This window comes from Bombina bombina, chromosome 7 (assembly GCF_027579735.1).
Source record: "Bombina bombina isolate aBomBom1 chromosome 7, aBomBom1.pri, whole genome shotgun sequence".
NCBI classification, from domain to species: Eukaryota; Metazoa; Chordata; class Amphibia; order Anura; family Bombinatoridae; genus Bombina; species Bombina bombina.
In genome coordinates this window covers 510,295,499-510,314,890 of record NC_069505.1, presented here as the reverse complement: position 1 = coordinate 510,314,890, position 19,392 = coordinate 510,295,499, and the positions used below count along the sequence as shown (strand labels likewise).

The following is a 19,392-nucleotide window of genomic DNA, read 5'->3' as shown; positions in this document are numbered from 1 at the left end:
TTATCGCTGACATTACAGGAGGTAAAGGCCATGCCCTGCCTCAGGACAAAGCCAAAGCTAAGGCTAGACAGTCTAATTTTCGTTCCTTTCGTAATTTCAAAGCTGGAGCAGCATCAACTTCCTCTGCACCAAGACAGGAAGGAGCTGTTGCTCGCTACAGACAAGGCTGGAAACCTAACCAGTCCTGGAACAAGGGCAAGCAGACCAGGAAACCTGCTGCTGCCCCTAAAACAGCATGAATTGAGGGCCCCCGATCCGGGATCGGATCTAGTGGGGGGCAGACTTTCTCTCTTCGCCCAGGCTTGGGCAAGAGATGTCCAGGATCTCTGGGCGCTAGAGATAATATCTCAGGGATACCTTCTGGACTTCAAATACTCTCCTCCAAGAGAGAGATTTCATCTGTCAAGGTTGTCAACAATCCAGACAAAGAAAGAGGCGTTTCTACGCTGCGTACAAGAGCTCTTGTTAATGGGAGTAATCCATCCTGTTCCACGATCGGAACAGGGACAGGGGTTTTACTCAAATCTGTTTGTGGTTCCCAAAAAAGAGGGAACTTTCAGACCAATCCTGGACTTAAAGATCCTAAACAAATTCCTAAGAGTTCCATCGTTCAAGATGGAGACTATTCGGACAATTTTACCTATGATCCAAGAGGGTCAGTACATGACCACTGTAGATTTAAAAGATGCCTACCTTCACATACCGATTCACAAAGATCATTACCGGTACCTAAGGTTTGCCTTCCTAGACAGGCATTACCAGTTTGTGGCTCTTCCATTCGGATTGGCTACAGCTCCAAGAATCTTCACAAAGGTTCTGGGTGCTCTTCTGGCGGTACTAAGACCGCAGGGAATCTCGGTAGCTCCATACCTAGACGACATTCTGATTCAAGCTTCAAGCTTTCAAACTGCCAAGTCTCATACAGAGTTAGTACTGGCATTTCTAAGGTCACATGGATGGAAGGTGAACGAAAAGAAAAGTTCACTCGTTCCACTCACAAGAGTTCCCTTCCTGGGGACTCTTATAGATTCTGTAGAAATGAAGATTTACCTGACAGAGGACAGGCTAACAAGACTTCAAAGTGCTTGCCGCACCCTTCATTCCATTCAACACCCGTCAGTGGCTCAATGCATGGAGGTAATCGGCTTAATGGTAGCGGCAATGAACATAGTACCCTTTGCACGCTTACACCTCAGACCACTGCAACTGTGCATGCTAAGTCAGTGGAATGGGGATTACTCAGACTTATCCCCTTCTCTGAATCTGGATCAAGAGACCAGAAATTCTCTTCTATGGTGGCTTTCTCGGCCACATCTGTCCAGGGGGATGCCATTCAGCAGACCAGACTGGACAATTGTAACAACAGACGCCAGCCTTCTAGGTTGGGGTGCCGTCTGGAATTCTCTGAAGGCTCAGGGACTATGGAATCAGGAGGAGAGTCTCCTGCCAATAAACATTCTGGAATTGAGAGCAGTTCTCAATGCCCTCCTGGCTTGGCCCCAGTTGACAACTCGGGGGTTCATCAGGTTTCAGTCGGACAACATCACGACTGTAGCTTACATCAACCATCAGGGAGGGACAAGAAGCTCCCTAGCTATGATGGAAGTATCAAAGATAATTCACTGGGCAGAGTCTCACTCTTGCCACCTGTCAGCAATCCACATCCCGGGAGTGGATAACTGGGAGGCGGATTTCTTAAGTCGTCAGACTTTTCATCCGGGGGAGTGGGAACTCCATCCGGAGGTCTTTGCCCAAATACTTCGACGTTGGGGCAAACCAGAGATAGATCTCATGGCGTCTCGACAGAACGCCAAGCTTCCTCGTTACGGGTCCAGATCCAGGGATCCAGGAGCAGTCCTGATAGATGCCCTGACAGCACCTTGGGACTTCAGGATGGCTTACGTGTTTCCACCCTTCCCGATGCTTCCTCGATTGATTGCCAGAATCAAACAAGAGAGAGCATCAGTGATTCTAATAGCTCCTGCGTGGCCACGCAGGACTTGGTATGTGGACATGTCATCCTGTCCACCTTGGTCTCTACCTCTGAAACAGGACCTTCTGATACAGGGTCCCTTCAAACATCAAAATCTAACTTCTCTGAAGCTGACTGCTTGGAAATTGAACGCTTGATTTTATCAAGACGTGGGTTTTCCGAGTCAGTTATTGATACCTTAATACAGGCTAGGAAGCCTGTTACCAGAAAGATTTACCATAAGATATGGCGTAAATACCTATATTGGTGTGAATCCAAAGGTTACTCTTGGAGTAAGGTTAGGATTCCTAGGATATTGTCTTTTCTACAAGAAGGTTTAGAAAAGGGTTTATCTGCTAGTTCATTAAAGGGACAGATCTCAGCTCTGTCCATTCTGTTACACAAACGTCTGTCAGAAGTTCCTGACGTCCAGGCTTTTTGTCAGGCTTTGGCCAGGATTAAGCCTGTGTTTAAAACTGTTGCTCCACCATGGAGTTTAAACCTTGTTCTTAATGTTTTACAGGGCGTTCCGTTTGAACCCCTTCATTCCATTGATATAAAGTTGTTATCTTGGAAAGTTCTATTTTTAATGGCTATTTCCTCGGCTCGAAGAGTCTCTGAATTATCAGCCTTACATTGTGATTCTCCTTATTTGATTTTTCATTCGGATAAGGTAGTTCTGCGTACTAAACCTGGGTTCTTACCTAAGGTAGTTACTAACAGGAATATCAATCAAGAGATTGTTGTTCCTTCCTTGTGCCCAAATCCTTCTTCGAAGAAGGAACGTCTACTGCACAACCTGGATGTAGTCCGTGCTCTAAAATTTTACTTACAGGCAACTAAGGAATTTCGACAAACGTCTTCTCTGTTTGTCGTTTACTCTGGACAGAGGAGAGGTCAAAAAGCTTCTGCTACCTCTCTTTCTTTTTGGCTTCGTAGCATAATTCGTTTAGCTTATGAGACTGCTGGACAGCAGCCTCCTGAAAGAATTACAGCTCATTCTACTAGAGCTGTGGCTTCCACTTGGGCCTTCAAGAATGAGGCCTCTGTTGAGCAGATTTGCAAGGCTGCAACTTGGTCTTCGCTTCATACTTTTTCCAAATTTTACAAATTTGACACTTTTGCTTCATCGGAGGCTATTTTTGGGAGAAAGGTTCTTCAGGCAGTGGTTCCTTCTGTATAAAGAGCCTGCCTATCCCTCCCGTCATCCGTGTACTTTTGCTTTGGTATTGGTATCCCAGAAGTAATGATGACCCGTGGACTGATCACACTTAACAGAAGAAAACATAATTTATGCTTACCTGATAAATTCCTTTCTTCTGTAGTGTGATCAGTCCACGGCCCGCCCTGTTTTTAAGGCAGGTAAATATTTTTTAATTTATACTCCAGTCACCACTTCACCCTTGGCTTTTCCTTTCTCGTTGGTCCTTGGTCGAATGACTGGGAGTGACGTAGAGGGGAGGAGCTATATGCAGCTCTGCTGGGTGAATCCTCTTGCACTTCCTGTTGGGGAGGAGTAATATCCCAGAAGTAATGATGACCCGTGGACTGATCACACTACAGAAGAAAGGAATTTATCAGGTAAGCATAAATTATGTTTTTTCCTCCATACTCTGGGTCCTTGGTTTCCAAATAAGATGCAAAATTTGCTCTCATCAGAAAAGAGGACTTTGGACCACTGAGCAACAGACCAGGTCTGTTTTTCTTTAGCCCAAGTAAGACGCTACTGACGTTGTTTGTTTTTCAGGAGTGGCGTGACAAGAGGAATACGACATTTGGAGCCCATGTCCAGGATCAGTCTGTGTGTGGTGGCTCTTGTGAAAGTCCCCAACACTTTTGAATGGCCTTTTCCTGACAATCCTCTCCAGGCTGCGGTCATCCCTGCTGCTTGTGCTCCCTTTTCTTCCACACTTTTCCCTTCCACATAACTTTCTATTAATTAATTAATGTTTGATACAGCACTTTGGGAACATCCAACTTCTTTTGCAATTAGTGAAATAAATTAACTTTTGCACAATATTCTAATTTTTCGAGTTTCACCTGTTTATATATATATGTGTGTGTGTGTTTATATACTGTGTGTATATATGTGTGTATGTGTGTGTGTGTGTGTGTGTGTATATATATATATATATATATATATATATATATATATATATATATATATATATATATATATATATATATATATATATATATATATAGTGAGAAGAGTGGTATTTGGGCGCACTGTTCACATAAAAGATTCTATATGACAGAGGACAATTAATGAACCAAACGACAATATATGGGTTAACAAAAAGTGTCAGACCCAAATCCTTATTCAGTTACAGTATTCATGTGCTCTATACAGAGTAGATACAAAAATGTGTACAAGCTTTCTTATTTAACTCGGTCAAGTTAGACCTAATCACACTGAAGCAGCAGAAGTATTGCACCTGTAAAATTTGGCGGGTGCATATTCGAAAGGAGCCGGGAAAGTTTCTTTGGCAGAGGCGTAAGAAATCAGCTTTACCCATAAAGGGAGCTTCAAGTCTGAACTGTGTTCTCTGGAGCAAAGATACAAACCGCTACCTGTTGGGATTGAAAGGACGTCAGAGGAGGAGTCCCGGTCCACTTACCTGAATGCCTTTTTGCCTAGCATACCCGGATCACGCTGCAACAAACAAGGTCGTATGCGTTTGTTACAATTACATGTGCTGCTCAAGGAAAACGAGCTGGAAATTGCTGAGATTGGAGATATCTGGCTAACTGATGTTTGAGGACGTTCTTACCTCGATAATGTCAGTTCCTACCAGTTGTGTTTAATGCCTTATCAGTGACTTAGAGACTTTAAGGAAACATACTACATCAAGTCTTCACATCAGGACTTTTCTATAATAGATATATATATCGGTATTCTCAGTCACTATTTGTTGGCAAAATCCACATATTATTGTATATCAATGTATCTCTGTCATATCTAACGGTAACTGTATTAACATACATACTGTGGTTAATGTATCTCTGTCATATCTAACGGTAACTGTATTAACATACATACTGTGGTTAATGTATCCACTGCAGTGGGGCCCCATATGTGTTGTGACATTTGCATGCTAGCTTTGTGTTTTTTGTAAGGAATAAATATCATGGCTTTTTGAGTTAACCGAGGTGTGTCAGTTGTTTTTGTGTCTGGATACAAATGTTTCAGCCCTCAATCTGCATATCAGATCAATTAGGAGTATTTTGTGCTGAGTGCTGTATTCCCCTTCTTAATACATAGTATTCTCATATAGCTCTGCTATGTAAATATATTTTTCTTTTTAAAAAATATACTGAATCTATATAATTGATTTTGGGGTCTGCACCAGGTCTATGTTCAGCTAACGCTGGCTAGGTATTATATTTTGTAAATGTTTTTCTAATTTATAAACACTATTTACAAGGTGTTTCTGAAAAGTATAGTTTCTCTCCCTACTTTTATTTTTTATTCTATATATATATATATATATATATATATATATATATATATATATATGAGTGAGAAGAGTGGTATTTGGGCGCACTGTTCACATAAAAGATTCTGTATGACAGAGGACAATTAATGAACCAAACGACAATATATGGGTTAACAAAAAAGTGTCAGACCCAAATCCTTATTCAGTTACAGTATTCATGTGCTCTATACAGATTAGATACAAAAATGTGTACAAGCTTTCTTATTTAACTCGGTCAAGTCAGGTCCCCACCTGACAGTGTCCTAGATCCAACAAGTAAAAGAATGTGAGTGAGAAGAGTGGTATTTGGGTGCACTCACTCACATTCTTTTACTTGTTGGATCTAGGACACTGTCAGGTGGGGGCCTGACTTTTGTCTTTTTTCCAGGTATTAGGCTGCCGGTTCATCTAACTAACATCTAGATTTTTAGTCTTGGGGTTACACACTTAGCGCTGATTTGTTTTGTCCTCTTTTCACGCATATATATATATATATATATATACATATATATATATATGTGTGTGCGTGTGTTTGTGTATATAAAATATATATATATAGGTAGAAGAGGTTTGAATTTCAGAATAGTTTGGCATTTGGAATGTTTTGTATATTTGCATCTATAAAATGGGAGAGGGGATTGAAAGGATATATTATTATTGCCCCTTACTGTGCCCCTTTACAGTTATATTATTCCTATGCTTATTACTAAATACTGTTAGACCCATTATTCAAGCTACATAGACCCATTATTCAAGCTACTCTGTACTCTGAATGGTCAGGAACATATTTTACTTTAACCCCATCTGTTTCGGTCAAGAAGAATGGGTTATTTGAATATAATAAAAGGGAATTGAATGCCAATATGATTGGTTTTGGCAAGGAGTTAATTGATGGAATTGGGAATAGCAAGGAATTGGAACATATTCTCCAGGAACACAATAATTTTAATAATAAGGCTACAATTCAGTTAAAGTTTGTTAAGAAACAATTATTGGAAGTTAGAAATTATTTTCAGAAACACTCACTTGGATGATGGGACAGATGGTTTGGAAAAGGCTCCATTGATATATGGTCAGGTGTATGACACTGGTTAATACATCCATTTGTGTTCATATTACTTTTTTTCCTTATACTTTTTTCCTTACTTATAACTGTTTGCTGCAAAACTAGGATAATGTATAATCGAATAGCAGATTCAGAGTGCAGCCATGCGTTGTTGAATCAGAAAATAGATAACAGATTACCAAATGAATCTCAGAATAGCCAATATCAACCTATGATTGCAAACACAGGTAGTTATTATGAAGCTATGAGGCCCACAGTTAGTGATCACATACATGATCAAAGAGGGGAATGAAGGGATATATTATTATTGCCCCCTACTGTGCCCCTTTTAAAGTTATATTATTCTTATGCTTTATTACTAAATATTGTTGCTTTAATTCTAAATACTGTTAGATTTACTGTTAGATTTATGTTCCTCTTTCTACAAAACCAGATGATCTCATCTTATTTACTGTAATCATTAGGGATGGGTGAATGTTTCTAAAAATTAGAAATTTAAAACGAATTTTGATACATTCGTTCGTTCGAATGTTTATATAACATTCTAACATTCTATTTTTGAATTTTCGTTTTCGAATTTTTCAATAAAATTCAAAAATATTCGTTTGAATAATAGAATGTTTAGCTATGTATTCATTCAATTTCGAAATGTAATATTCGAATTCGAATGTGACATTCGAATTCGAACGTGACATTCAAATTTGAAATAGTATTTCTAGTCTACAACTGTGTTTAATAAATGTAATATTCAAATTCGAATGCTACATTCAAATTCAAATGTCACATTCAAATGTGAAATAGTATTTCTAGTCTAATACTGTGTTTTAAATGTGATATTCGATTCAAATGTGATATTCGATTCAAATGTAACATTCAAATTCGAAATAGTATTTCTAGTCTACTACTGTGTTTTATAAATGTAATATTCAAATTCAAATGTGACATTCGATTCGAATGTGACATCGAAATAGTGTTTCTAGTCTACAATTGTGTTTTATAAATGTAATATTCGATTTCGAATGTGATATTTGAATGTAACATTCGAATGTGACATTCGAATTCGAATGTGACATTCGAATTCGAACGTGACATTCGAATTCGAATGTGACATTCGAAAACTGTAAATAACATTCGAAAATCAAATTTTTAAGAATATTCGTTCTTATCAACATTCTATTATGTAAATTGAATTTCTACAATAACATTCGTTCTATCATTCAAATTCGGATATAAACACATTCGCCCATCCCTAGTAATCATATCTATTCTATACAAAACCACATGATCTCATCTTATTTACTGTAATTATTTGTTTTGTAATGCTGACCAGCACATATGTCTGTCGACAGATGTATATTGTAGACTGCTGACAATAACTGAATGATATCACCAATTCTGGAAAGTCCAAAATCATTTCTTCTTTTTACGTTATATAAACTTTTGTGCAATAACAAATAAACAGAATTTCTGAGCAATTGTCTTGTGTCCATGTGCATTCTGTTGCTTAGTAATTCTCCAGGATCCTGCGAAGGAAGGTGGCCAGCTCACCCCTAGTCAGACCCCCGGCCGGAAAAAGAAAGACCCCTTTCAGGGATGGGGCTAAGTGTAAAAAGCACTATCTTGTGTTATTTAGACAATATTTACATGTCATAATAAAGCTTATACATATGTAACCTAAAGGTAGTTTCATGTGATTTTTAATACTTTTGTATAAACAGTACCATTAGAAAGATAGTACAGGTAGCCCTCAGTTTACGCCGGGGTTAGGTTCCAGAAGGAATCGTAAATTGAAACCGTTGTAAATTGAAACCCTGTTTATAATGTAAGTCAATGGGAAGTGAGGGAGTTAGGTTCCAGGCCCCTCTCAAAATTGACATAAGTAACACCTAATACATTATTTTTAAAGCTTTGAAATGAAGACTTTAAATGGTAAACAGCATTATAAACCTAATAAAATAGATTGTATCATCATCAAACTAAGTTTAATGAACAAAAACATTTGCTAAACCGCACCTAATAAAATTATCACACAAACACAGACTGTATCATCATCAAACTAAGTTTAATGAACAAAAACATTTGCTAAACCGCACCTAATAAAATAATCACACAAACACAGACTGTATAATCATCAATCTAAGTTTAATGAACAAAAACAAAATCACACAACAGACTGTATCATCATCAAACTAAGTTTAATGAACAAAAACGTTTTTTACTTGCCTTTTTCTGCAAACTGTTCTCTGCATTGAGTCTGCAGCTAAGGGAAGTGGCTGCTAGATCTTGTTCCTTTGAAAGCTGATCCATTGATCATGTCTGGCTTGCTTTTCTTTGCATGTGTTTGCTGCAACACAAGCGGACAGCTCCACCTACTGTCTATTTTAATGTATGCATGTGCTAATGCTTTTAATAGCAGTCATTGCTTTTCAATAGCAAAAAAAAGGGCGTTATTCTGAAAAGGTCGCAAATTGAACCGTCGTAAACCGAGGGCCACCTGTACAGTACTGTAATCAGAAAGTTAATATTTGTTTTAAATATAGACTAGCAGTTGCTTTGTATAACACAAAAAAAACAAAAACAAAGACACATTCAGAGAAGGTTGCGAGTTACAGGCAGGGAAACATTCTAATTATTGATATTTTTTTTTAAATATTAATTAACAAGTTTGCATTTGGAATTCCATATTTGGGGATTTGTACCTAAAGTATATATATATGTGTGTGGTTGTCTGAGATATATATATCAGGGCTCGACAAACCACTGGCTCCTAGAATTTTACTCCTGGCAGATAAACGGGTTTGCCGACCACTGATTTTTATTTATATATATATATATATATATATATATATATCTCAATAGTTGTAGGATAAGCACTCTCACCTCTGCATTGACTGGCCAGGGTGTCAGGAACAATGGTTTTCAATACTGCAAAATAGATCCGCACTCACTGGACTTTAAATAACAAAACGTGGTTTATTGTTGTGACGTTTCGGGGATCAAACCGTCCCCTTCATCAGACTATATATATCAGAATTTAATTAAAAACGTTTCAATATTAGGCCTCAATTTAAGTATGGAAACGGATGCTTCTTATATGCAATTCTTCCAGCACCCCCATGGAATCCACAACATCTTTTTAAATTTTTTTTTATAATATATATAGATATATATTGGCATGGGCATCCATAATGGGTGGCAAGGGGGCATCTGCCCCACCTGGAATACAAACTGCAGAAAAAAAGACTATTGAATGTCTTTTAATTCCCCTGAATGTAGCTCTGTTTTAGAGGTAGAAGCACAGTATTCTGGGAGTTACATAGCATTCTGGAATTTATAGTTCACTATTTCCCTCTCAATATTGTGCCACTGCAGCTCTGGACTCTAATTCCCAGCCTACACTGTACAGTGGTGGGGAGTGAGCTTTCTGTAATGCATAAAGTTTTGCATGAGGTAACGCCCCCTCCTGTGTGTGTGATATGAGCCATGTAGGGGGATTTCCACTCCTACCACCTTTTTTTTTTTTTTTTTTTTTTTTTTATTGAGGAAAGATAAATTTATACATGTCATAAATATGAAGCATTGCAGCAAACAACAAATGCACAGCATATCATATAGAGAAAATAATACAGCATTCATCTATTGCACAGAAGTAGTGAAAGTCCTCATTTTTCTTTTTTTTGACCCCATAACACACAAATGCAGGTCACTCTTGGACCCTAACTGTTAGCTTATTTAAAGTCCAGGGGGGTCATACTAGAAACGAAAAATTAAAAGGAAAACAAAAAAGAAAAGAAAATGTAACACACACAAAGAGTTAAGTATTCAAAAAGAGGTGGCGTGGACTGGGTCCTCCCGCATCAATCTGGGAAAGAGTATTATTAGCATATTCTATATCTTATCATTATACAAAATAACATAACCCCAAACATGAGGAGAAAATTGCTGCTCATTATGTACCAGGTCTGGGAGTTAAAATTGTGATGGATGCACAAAAACTTAATAGAAACCTCATTGTCTGCAGTGCGTTTGAGTTATGTGAGGTCCACAAATAAAATATGATAGTACATTTTATATTCTGCCTGCATTTTATCCAATTCTATTTACATTAAAGCCCACAGCACATTATAAAATGCAAGTTATAACCTGTTTCACCCGGTGCCCCGGCCGCTGGCCACCAAGCTAATGTATGACATAACAATCTGTGGGTATATACTGTGTTGTCCTAGGATACAATGTTATTGCCTGTTATGTTCCCTCAGGGACCCCCCCCCCCCCCCCGTATCCCCAGCAGGAACTGAGACAAGCAGGGTGTTATTATGATATTGATTGGAAAGCAGCATCGCAATAATATTAATAGGTGTACTGCAGTACAGTTATCATAAGACGATGTCTTGTGGAACCCAACAGTGTGGAGAGGTTGCTAATCACAGCATACGATAGACCCAAACTTATTAACAAACAAGTGACTAAAACATATATAACAAAATAACTAGGTTAGGGACCGACATTTGCAAGATATCATTATGTGTTATAATATGCCCACAGTCTCCATTTACCCATTTGGGATTGTTCCAGTGATATTATGTGAGTCTTTGAGTGGGGTATTAGGCGGATGTTTCCGCAGAAGCAAAGAAGATCTATTCGTAGTCACCGGGTCCGATGGCAATTGTAAAGTGCCCGGCTTTGCTTGGGCTGGATCTGGAAACAGACGTTGTAGGTCAGTGGTGCCCAATATGGCTGCCCATGTGGATAGAAGTTTCAGCTCAGCCGCTGCCTCCTGGAGGACCCTCCCGGCATCTCCTCCAACTACCGCAAGTAAGTTATGCGCCTTCTTCCACTGAGGATAGATAGAACTGCCGGGTGGATCCAGGATCTCATAGCTAGTTGGGCATGTTGGCTCCGGGTCCGCTGCAAGTGAACCATCTGACATCTTCACAGCTGACCCGGCCCGCTGGGATTCGCGGGGTAAGATGGCTACCGGAGGACCCTCTTGTGTGCATATCTTAGCGGGGACAGGCTTTGTAGCGTTATCGGCCGGTGCAAGAGTAAAGAACTTCATAAGGTTGTCAAACGGGGCCTTATCAATTAATTGTTGGCCCAATATTTCGAACTTGCGCCATCGTGCTGGAAGGCTTTCGTGTGCTGTTATCTCTCCCATAGCGGCCATCTTGTCCATGCAGTATTTGGCGCTGTATACCTGTGTTGCTTTGTGTTCGAAAGGAAGGGTTATATACGTCCACAGGTGAGTAGCTTCTTGTAACTCAATGCGTTATCGGGAAAATAAAAGTCAGTAGGGCAGATACCTTCTGCCTGCACTGGTTACCCGGAGGAGCCGGGGAGGGTCGTTACCTATTAGCAGGCTGCCGCCCTAGGTCTTGCTCGTCCAAACTAAAGCTCCGATATCATGGAAACAACAAAACCACTGATATGTTATGATCACCGCTGCTTCAGTGGCTCTTATATAATAAGATGACTAGGTGTTAAAGTTGTTAATGGCTCCTAAATCGGCGGATTGTAGAGAGTTCCTTCAGAGCTAATAGTAGATGCGTCCTGTCAGGAACGCTGCTCGGACACGCCCCCCCTACCACCTTTTTTTAACAGCAACGACGAATACGGTACAGTATCTCATTAACTCATTAATAGCAATGTGCTCTGAGTTAACACTTTCTTTGCAGTCCTGCTACTCACATACTAGATTAGTTTGTGTGGGGAAACATTATTATTTTGTAAGAAACATTATCTTGTAACTAGGTAATTGCTCTTGGTACATTCTTTCCTTATCTCGTACCAAGGACGTATGATAACTTGTTTCATTTCTCAGAAACAGAAACTTTGCTCAGAAATCTTATGCTGCGTCAAGCATTTCTTGTGCAATCACGGGGCGTGTAGCAAAGAACCCTGTGTATTATCCATACGCACGTACTGTATGCTATATAATATATAATAAACCGAAGCAGTTCTGATTTTACTCTGGTGTTTCCCAGTACCTGTACCTGGTTTCCTGATTCCCACTCTGTAGCTACAGCCGAGGAAGTGAGGTGCTTGGGTATAAGGACTCAGACCCCAACAGTTTGATAAAAGTTTTGTCGATAGCACAAATAGAGAAATGTTTATTATGCATATTTTAGGAAATTGCTGTTAGCAGTTTATGACTTTATATGTATATAGGTTAATATGAATAAATATATGTGTGTGGGTTCTTTTGTGATTCATTTTTATTATGTTTTTCTTCATTATAACTGTATAATGCAACAGCTCAAATAAACAAATATCACTAAATAAAATGATATCCTCCTATTTTTATTTATTAAAGGATGGTAAACTTCAGCTAATCTAATGCCATATATGTAATCCTTAAAATTAAAAAAATATATGTGTACCTTTTAAAAAAAATCTATCTATAAAAATGGTTAAATCGATGGGGCCTGATCCGCAATACCTTGCTGAATGCGGAGAGCAATACGCTCTCCGTATTTAGCATTGCACCAGCAGCTCACAGGAGCTGCTGGTGCAACGCCGCCCCCTGCAGACTCGCGGGCCAATGGGCCGCCAGCAGGGAGGTGTCAGTCAACCCGATCGTACTCGATCGGGTTGAATTGCGGCGATTCCTGTCTGCCTGCTCAGAGCAGGCGGACAGGTTATGGAGCAGCGGTCTTTAGACCACTGCTTCATAACTGCTGTTTGTGGCGAATCGGAAGACTCGCCAGAAACACGGGCCCACAAGCTACGTTCGGAGTTTGATAAATGGGCCCCTGTGTCTAAAGTAATGCTTCTATTACAAAGTTATGCCGGCCCATTGGGATTAACTTTTTTTTATGACAATTCCAATGAATCAGTGTGTGTGTCATATGACGTTTTTGCAGTTCAGCCCTTAGGAAGCCTGTGTAGTGGGATTGCTCTCTAAGTCACAGCCCAGCCAAAAGAGAAAATTAAGTAGGGGGAGGGACAGAAGATACCAAGTAGGATTATAAATATTTTATTATAATATATATATATACACACCTTTTTAAAAAAATAATTATGCAGTTTTGCTTGTACACTAATATATTTTTCATTGCAGCATTCCTAAAGTCTGAGATTTACTATCACTTTAAAGGGACACTGAACCCAAATTTTTTCTTTCGTGATTCAGATAGAGCATGCAATTTTAAGGAACGTTCTAATTTACGCCTGTTATCAAATTGTCTTCATTCTCTTGGTATCTTTATTTGAAAAGCAAGAATGTAAGTTTAGATGCCGGCCCATTTTTGGTGAACAACCTGGGTTGTTCTTGCTGATTGGTGGATTGATTTAAAGGGACAGTCTAGGCCAAAATAAACTTTCATGATTCAGATAGGGCATGTCATTTTAAACAATTTTCCAATTTACTTTTATCACCAATTTTGCTTTGTTCTCTTGGTATTCTTAGTTGAAAGCTTAACCTAGGAGGTTCATATGCTAATTTCTTAGACCTTGAAGCCCACCTCTTTCAGATTGCATTTTAACAGTTTTTCATCACTAGAGGGTGTTAGTTCACGTATTTCATATAGATAACACTTTGCTCGTGCACGAGAAGTTATCTGGAAGCAGACACTGATTGGCTAGACTGCAAGTCTGTCAAAAGAACTGAAAAAAGGGGCAGTTTGCAGAGGCTTAGATACAAGATAATCACAGAGGTTAAAAGTATATTATTATAACTGTGTTGGTTATGCAAAACTGGGTAATGGGTAATAAAGGGATTATCTATCTTTTAAAACAATAAAAATTCTGGTGTAGACTGTCCCTTTAACCGACCAATAAACAAGTGCTATCCAGGGTCTGAACCAAAAAATTACTTAGATGCAAATAAAGATAGCAAGAGAACAAAGAAAAATTGATAATAGGAGTAAATTAGAAAGTTGCTTAAAATTGCATGATCTATCTGAATGATGAAAGAAAAAAATTGGGTTCAGTGTCCCCTTAGTTAGAAGTCTGGATAAAGACTATTTTATTATACCCGCAACAAATGTGTAAAAGTGTATTAAAGTTTAGCATATAAAATGTCTGTGGTTGCCCATTTATTTATGTGTGTGTGTGTGTATATATATATATATTGTGTATATATATATATATATATATATATATATATATATATATATTCTAGATTGTAAATTCCCACGGGAATAGGGCCCTCAATCCCTCCTGTATGTGTTTGTAAAATCTTACAAGTCTTGTATTGTTTTATTTAAATGAATTGTATCCATGGACAGCGCTGCGGAATATGTTGGCGCTTAATAACTAAAGTATAATAATAATATATATATATATATATATAGGTGTAGGTCACCAAGCACTCCACCATTAAAGGCAAATGACCTGGGTGCAGTCAAAAGGGTGCAAAATATAGAACAGTCTCTTAAGTATGGGCACTCACAGGATTTGTATAAAATGCATTTAGACTTTATTCATTAGCATTTTGTAGATCACATGTCGACATTTCGGCCCCAAGTGGAGCCTTTATCAAGACAATTTGTCTATTTACAGCCGTATTGCTAACACAAGAGCGGCATACAAGCCTTCCTCCCAAAGTCAGAAGGAAAATCGATTCTCTCTCATTTTCTCTCTCTCTCTCGCTTTCTTTCTCTCTTCGTTCGCTTTCTTTCTCTCTTTGTTCTCTCTTTCTCTCTCTCTTTGTTCTGTCTTTCTCTCGCTCTCTTTCTTTCTTTTTCTCTCTCTCTCTTTCTCTCTCTCTCTCTCTCTCTCTCTCTCTCTCTCTCTCTCTCTCTCTCTCATTCTTTCTCTCTCTCTCTCTCTCTCATTCTTTCTCTCTCTCTCTCTTTCTTTCTCTCTCTTTCTTTCTCTCTCTCTCTCTCTCTTTCTTTCTCTCTTTCTCTCTCTTTCTCTTTCTCTCTCTTTCTCTCTCTTTCTCTCTCTTTCTCTCTCTTTCTCTCTCTCTCTCTTTCTCTCTCTCTCTCTCTTTCTCTCTCTCTCTCTCTTTTTCTCTCTCTCTTTTTCTCTCTCTCTTTCTCTCTCTCTCTCTTATACAATATGATTTAAAAAATTAAATGAATGTATGTGTTGCTGGCACTGAGTCGGGGATAGGCACCTATTTTTCAGTCGCCAGTGGCTCCGCGGCGCCTGGGTTTCTCAAGCACTGCATTAGATAATTTTATTTTTGTGGCTTTAATATTGAACATTTACATTCTTCTCTACATTTATAGGTCAGTGCTACTGTAAACGACAACGTGAAACTGTTCATCTATACACACTATTCATTAAATGCCAAATTTTATTCTTGGAATACTAAAATCATTCGCATTGATCCAGCTTGAAGATGCCTGAGAATGACCAAACCCAAAGCAACATGCTGAAGGGGGAGGTAAGGACAATTAGTCATATTGACACTTTTGGTATTTTGTGCTGAGTGACATGTATAAACACAGTAGAATTCTGGGGGAGGATTCTATAGATTATTCATGGTCTTTGCCCTAGCATATTTGGTTCAGCACCTGGGTTGCGCTTGCTGATTGATGGCTAAATGTAGACACCAATCAGCAAGTGCTATGCAGGGTTCTAAACCAAAAATGGGCCAGCTCGTAAGCGTACATTCCTGCTTTTTCAAATAAAGATATCAAGAAAACGAAGAAAAATTGATCATAGGTTTAAATTAGAAAGTTGCTTAAAATTGCATGTTCTATCTGAATTGCGAATGAAAAAAAATTGAGTTCAGTGTCCCTTTAACTTCTGCTACTGATGGACTGATTTTTTTTATTATTATTATTTATTTTTTTATTTTGAAGGGACAAATTGAGTTTGATGAAGTTGCGGTTTATTTCTCTGAGGAGGAGTGGGTCAGATTAAATGATGAACAAAAAGAGCTTTATAAGGATGTGATGGTGGATAATTACCAGACCCTCCGGTCTCTAGGTAAGAACCTATTTCTCTTTTGTTTAATTTCTTATAGAGTAATATAACACGTAATGGTTGAATAACCTTGGATTGCTCCATCTTTGTTTGTTATTCAATTAAATAAAAGTACTTTGCCGACTTGTGAGATCAGGGCTTGACAAATCCTAGGAGAACGGGAGTCATGCCACCTAGAATCAATGTTTTTGCTGGTTCCTAAGTTTGAACTAAATGTGTCCACCCCTTCCCTAGTTATACAGCTATTTAGTACTCTTCCTTTATGCCTCAACTTGAGTTGCTGAGGCCTCTTCATCTTTTAAACTCCACAAACCATTCAGCTGACTTGTATTGATCATGTATACATGTGTTCAATGATGAAGTGCTCATTTTTCTGCCTTTGTCATAGTTCCAGTTGCAAGGAACAGGGGCTATAGCTCAGCTCCTATCTGGTTCCAGTTGCAAGAAACAGGGGCTATAGCTCAGCTCCTATCTGCTCCAGTTGCAAGAAACAGGGGGTATAGCTTAGCTCCTATCTGGTTCCAGTTGCAAGGAACAGGGGCTATAGCTCAGCTCCTATCTGGTTTCAGTTGCAAGAAACAGGGGCTATAGCTCAGCTCCTATCTGGTTCCAGTTGCAAGGAACGGGGGCTATAGCTCAGCTCCTATCTGGTTCCAGTTGCAAGAAACGGGGGCTATAGCTCAGCTCCTATCTGGTTCCAGTTGTAAGGAACAGGGGCTATAGCTCAGCTCCTATCTGGTTCCAGTTGCAAGGAACAGGGGCTATAGCTCAGCTCCTATCTGGTTCCAGTTGCAAGAAACAGGGGCTATAGCTCAGCTCCTATCTGGTTCCAGTTGCAAGGAACAGGGGCTATAGCTCAGCTCCTATCTGGTTCCAGTTGCAAGAAACAGGGGCTATAGCTCAGCTCCTATCTGGTTCCAGTTGTAAGGAACAGGGGCTATAGCTCAGCTCCTATCTGTTTCCAGTTGCAAGGAACAGGGGCTATAGCTCAGCTCCTATCTGGTTCCAGTTGTAAGGAACAGGGGCTATAGCTCAGCTCCTATCTGGTTCCAGTTGTAAGGAACAGGTGCTATAGCTCAGCTCCTATCTGGTTCCAGTTGTAAGGAACAGGGGCTATAGCTCAGCTCCTATCTGGTTCCAGTTGTAAGGAACAGGTGCTATAGCTCAGCTCCTATCTGGTTCCAGTTGCAAGGAACATGGGGCTATAGCTCAGCTCCTATCTGGTTCCAGTTGTAAGGAACAGGTGCTATAGCTCAGCTCCTATCTGGTTCCAGTTGCAAGGAACAGGGGCTATAGCTCAGCTCCTATCTGGTTCCAGTTGTAAGGAACAGGGGCTATAGCTCAGCTCCTATCTGGTTCCAGTTGTAAGGAACAGGTGCTATAGCTCAGCTCCTATCTGGTTCCAGTTGCAAGGAACAGGGGCTATAGCTCAGCTCCTATCTGGTTCCAGTTGTAAGAAACAGGGGCTAAAGCTCAGCTCCTATCTGGTTCCAGTTGCAAGGAACAGGGGCTATAGCTCAGCTCCTATCTGGTTCCAGTTGCAAGAAACAGGGGCTATAGCTCAGCTCCTATCTAGTTCCAGTTGTAAGGAACAGGGGCTATAGCTCAGCTCCTATCTGTTTCCAGTTGCAAGGAACAGGGGCTATAGCTCAGCTCCTATCTGTTTCCAGTTGCAAGGAACAGGGGCTATAGCTCAGCTCCTATCTGGTTCCAGTTGTAAGGAACAGGGGCTATAGCTCAGCTCCTATCTGGTTCCAGTTGCAAGGAACAGGGGCTATAGCTCAGCTCTTATCTGGTTCCAGTTGCAAGGAACAGGGGCTATAGCTCAGCTCCCATCTGGTTCCAGTTGTAAGGAACAAGGGCTATAGCTCAGCTCCTATCTGGTTCCAGTTGCAAGAAACAGGGGCTATAGCTCAGCTCCTATCTGACATTTACCACTTAAAAGGACAGATTACCTATTATTTCATTTTTTTAGGCATCTCATACCTTTGTAAAAATTAATTTGTTAGCCATAGAAATAAAACTGTTTAAAAACTTACTTAGAAGGGGGGAGGAGCCAACTCTGCAACTGAGCGGCAGCAAATTCTCATAGCTCTGAACACACTGTACCAAAATTTCATTAAATGACCGTTTTGACCCAAATATCTGGACATCATTGTAGATCAGAATACCTAGTGGACCTACATGATCAATTTTAAAGGGTTACAGTGATCTCAGTACCCGGGTATGTACGCCTATGGCCGATAACGGACACTAAGAGCAGCCATTTTGCGGCCTGTACGATATCTGTGCTGAAGCTGAGGATTGATCTGAGCTTATTGTAATACCCTCTGAGTAACTGCTCAATTATGGAAGGACCGGAGCGCATCATGGAGGAGATACGCAACTTTTTGGATGGCTGCCGTGAGGTGTTTGAACACTCAGATGTGCTGACAGCAAGGCAAGCAGAACACGCTGGCTACAAGCTTTTCCCTACGACTGCTCCTAAGATAGAGCCGGCGTGTACGAAAGGGATGGGCACCGTTGGTGCCGGGACTGCTGCTGGGCGCTCGGGCCCCTTTAGTATTGCTGGCACTATGCCTGGGATTTCGGATACAGCGGAACACGCTTCTGAACTGAGATACCAACTGACCGCAACGCCACAGAGGAGGACATGTCATAAAACGACAATGGAGCTACTTTACATACGTCATAGCTGGATGCAGTCCTTAGGCGAGGATGATAAGGTCCCTGCGACTCTACCTGAGTCTCTGACTTTCCAGTATGGGGCAGACAGTTCAGTGCAGGAGACACCCTACACGTTAAAATCAGAAACTCCTCTTATTCATCTAATGTTCGCGGAGGCTGAGGAGACAGGTCAACATTTCATCACTGCAGTCAGGAGAGTATACCTAGCCTTGAGATCTGGGGTGGGATAAATTTAGAGACATTACTCCCAGGAAAACTGCTGTGTATTAGAGACACTTATATTGCCTGATTTTCATACTGCGCTA

The 19,392-nt window shown here is 39.9% G+C and overlaps 1 protein-coding gene across 1 annotated transcript in view; it reads left to right on the top strand.

Moving 5' to 3' along the window:
* The window catches only part of LOC128666917 (gastrula zinc finger protein XlCGF8.2DB), a 71,397-nt gene that overhangs the window by 25,533 nt on the left and 26,472 nt on the right, over positions 1-19,392 (top strand). The window contains exons 2-3 of the mRNA XM_053721735.1: positions 15,697-15,854; positions 16,276-16,402. Coding sequence (XP_053577710.1) covers positions 15,810-15,854; positions 16,276-16,402 — 172 coding nt within the window. The 5' untranslated portion in view covers positions 15,697-15,809. The remainder of the gene's footprint in view (positions 1-15,696; positions 15,855-16,275; positions 16,403-19,392) is intronic.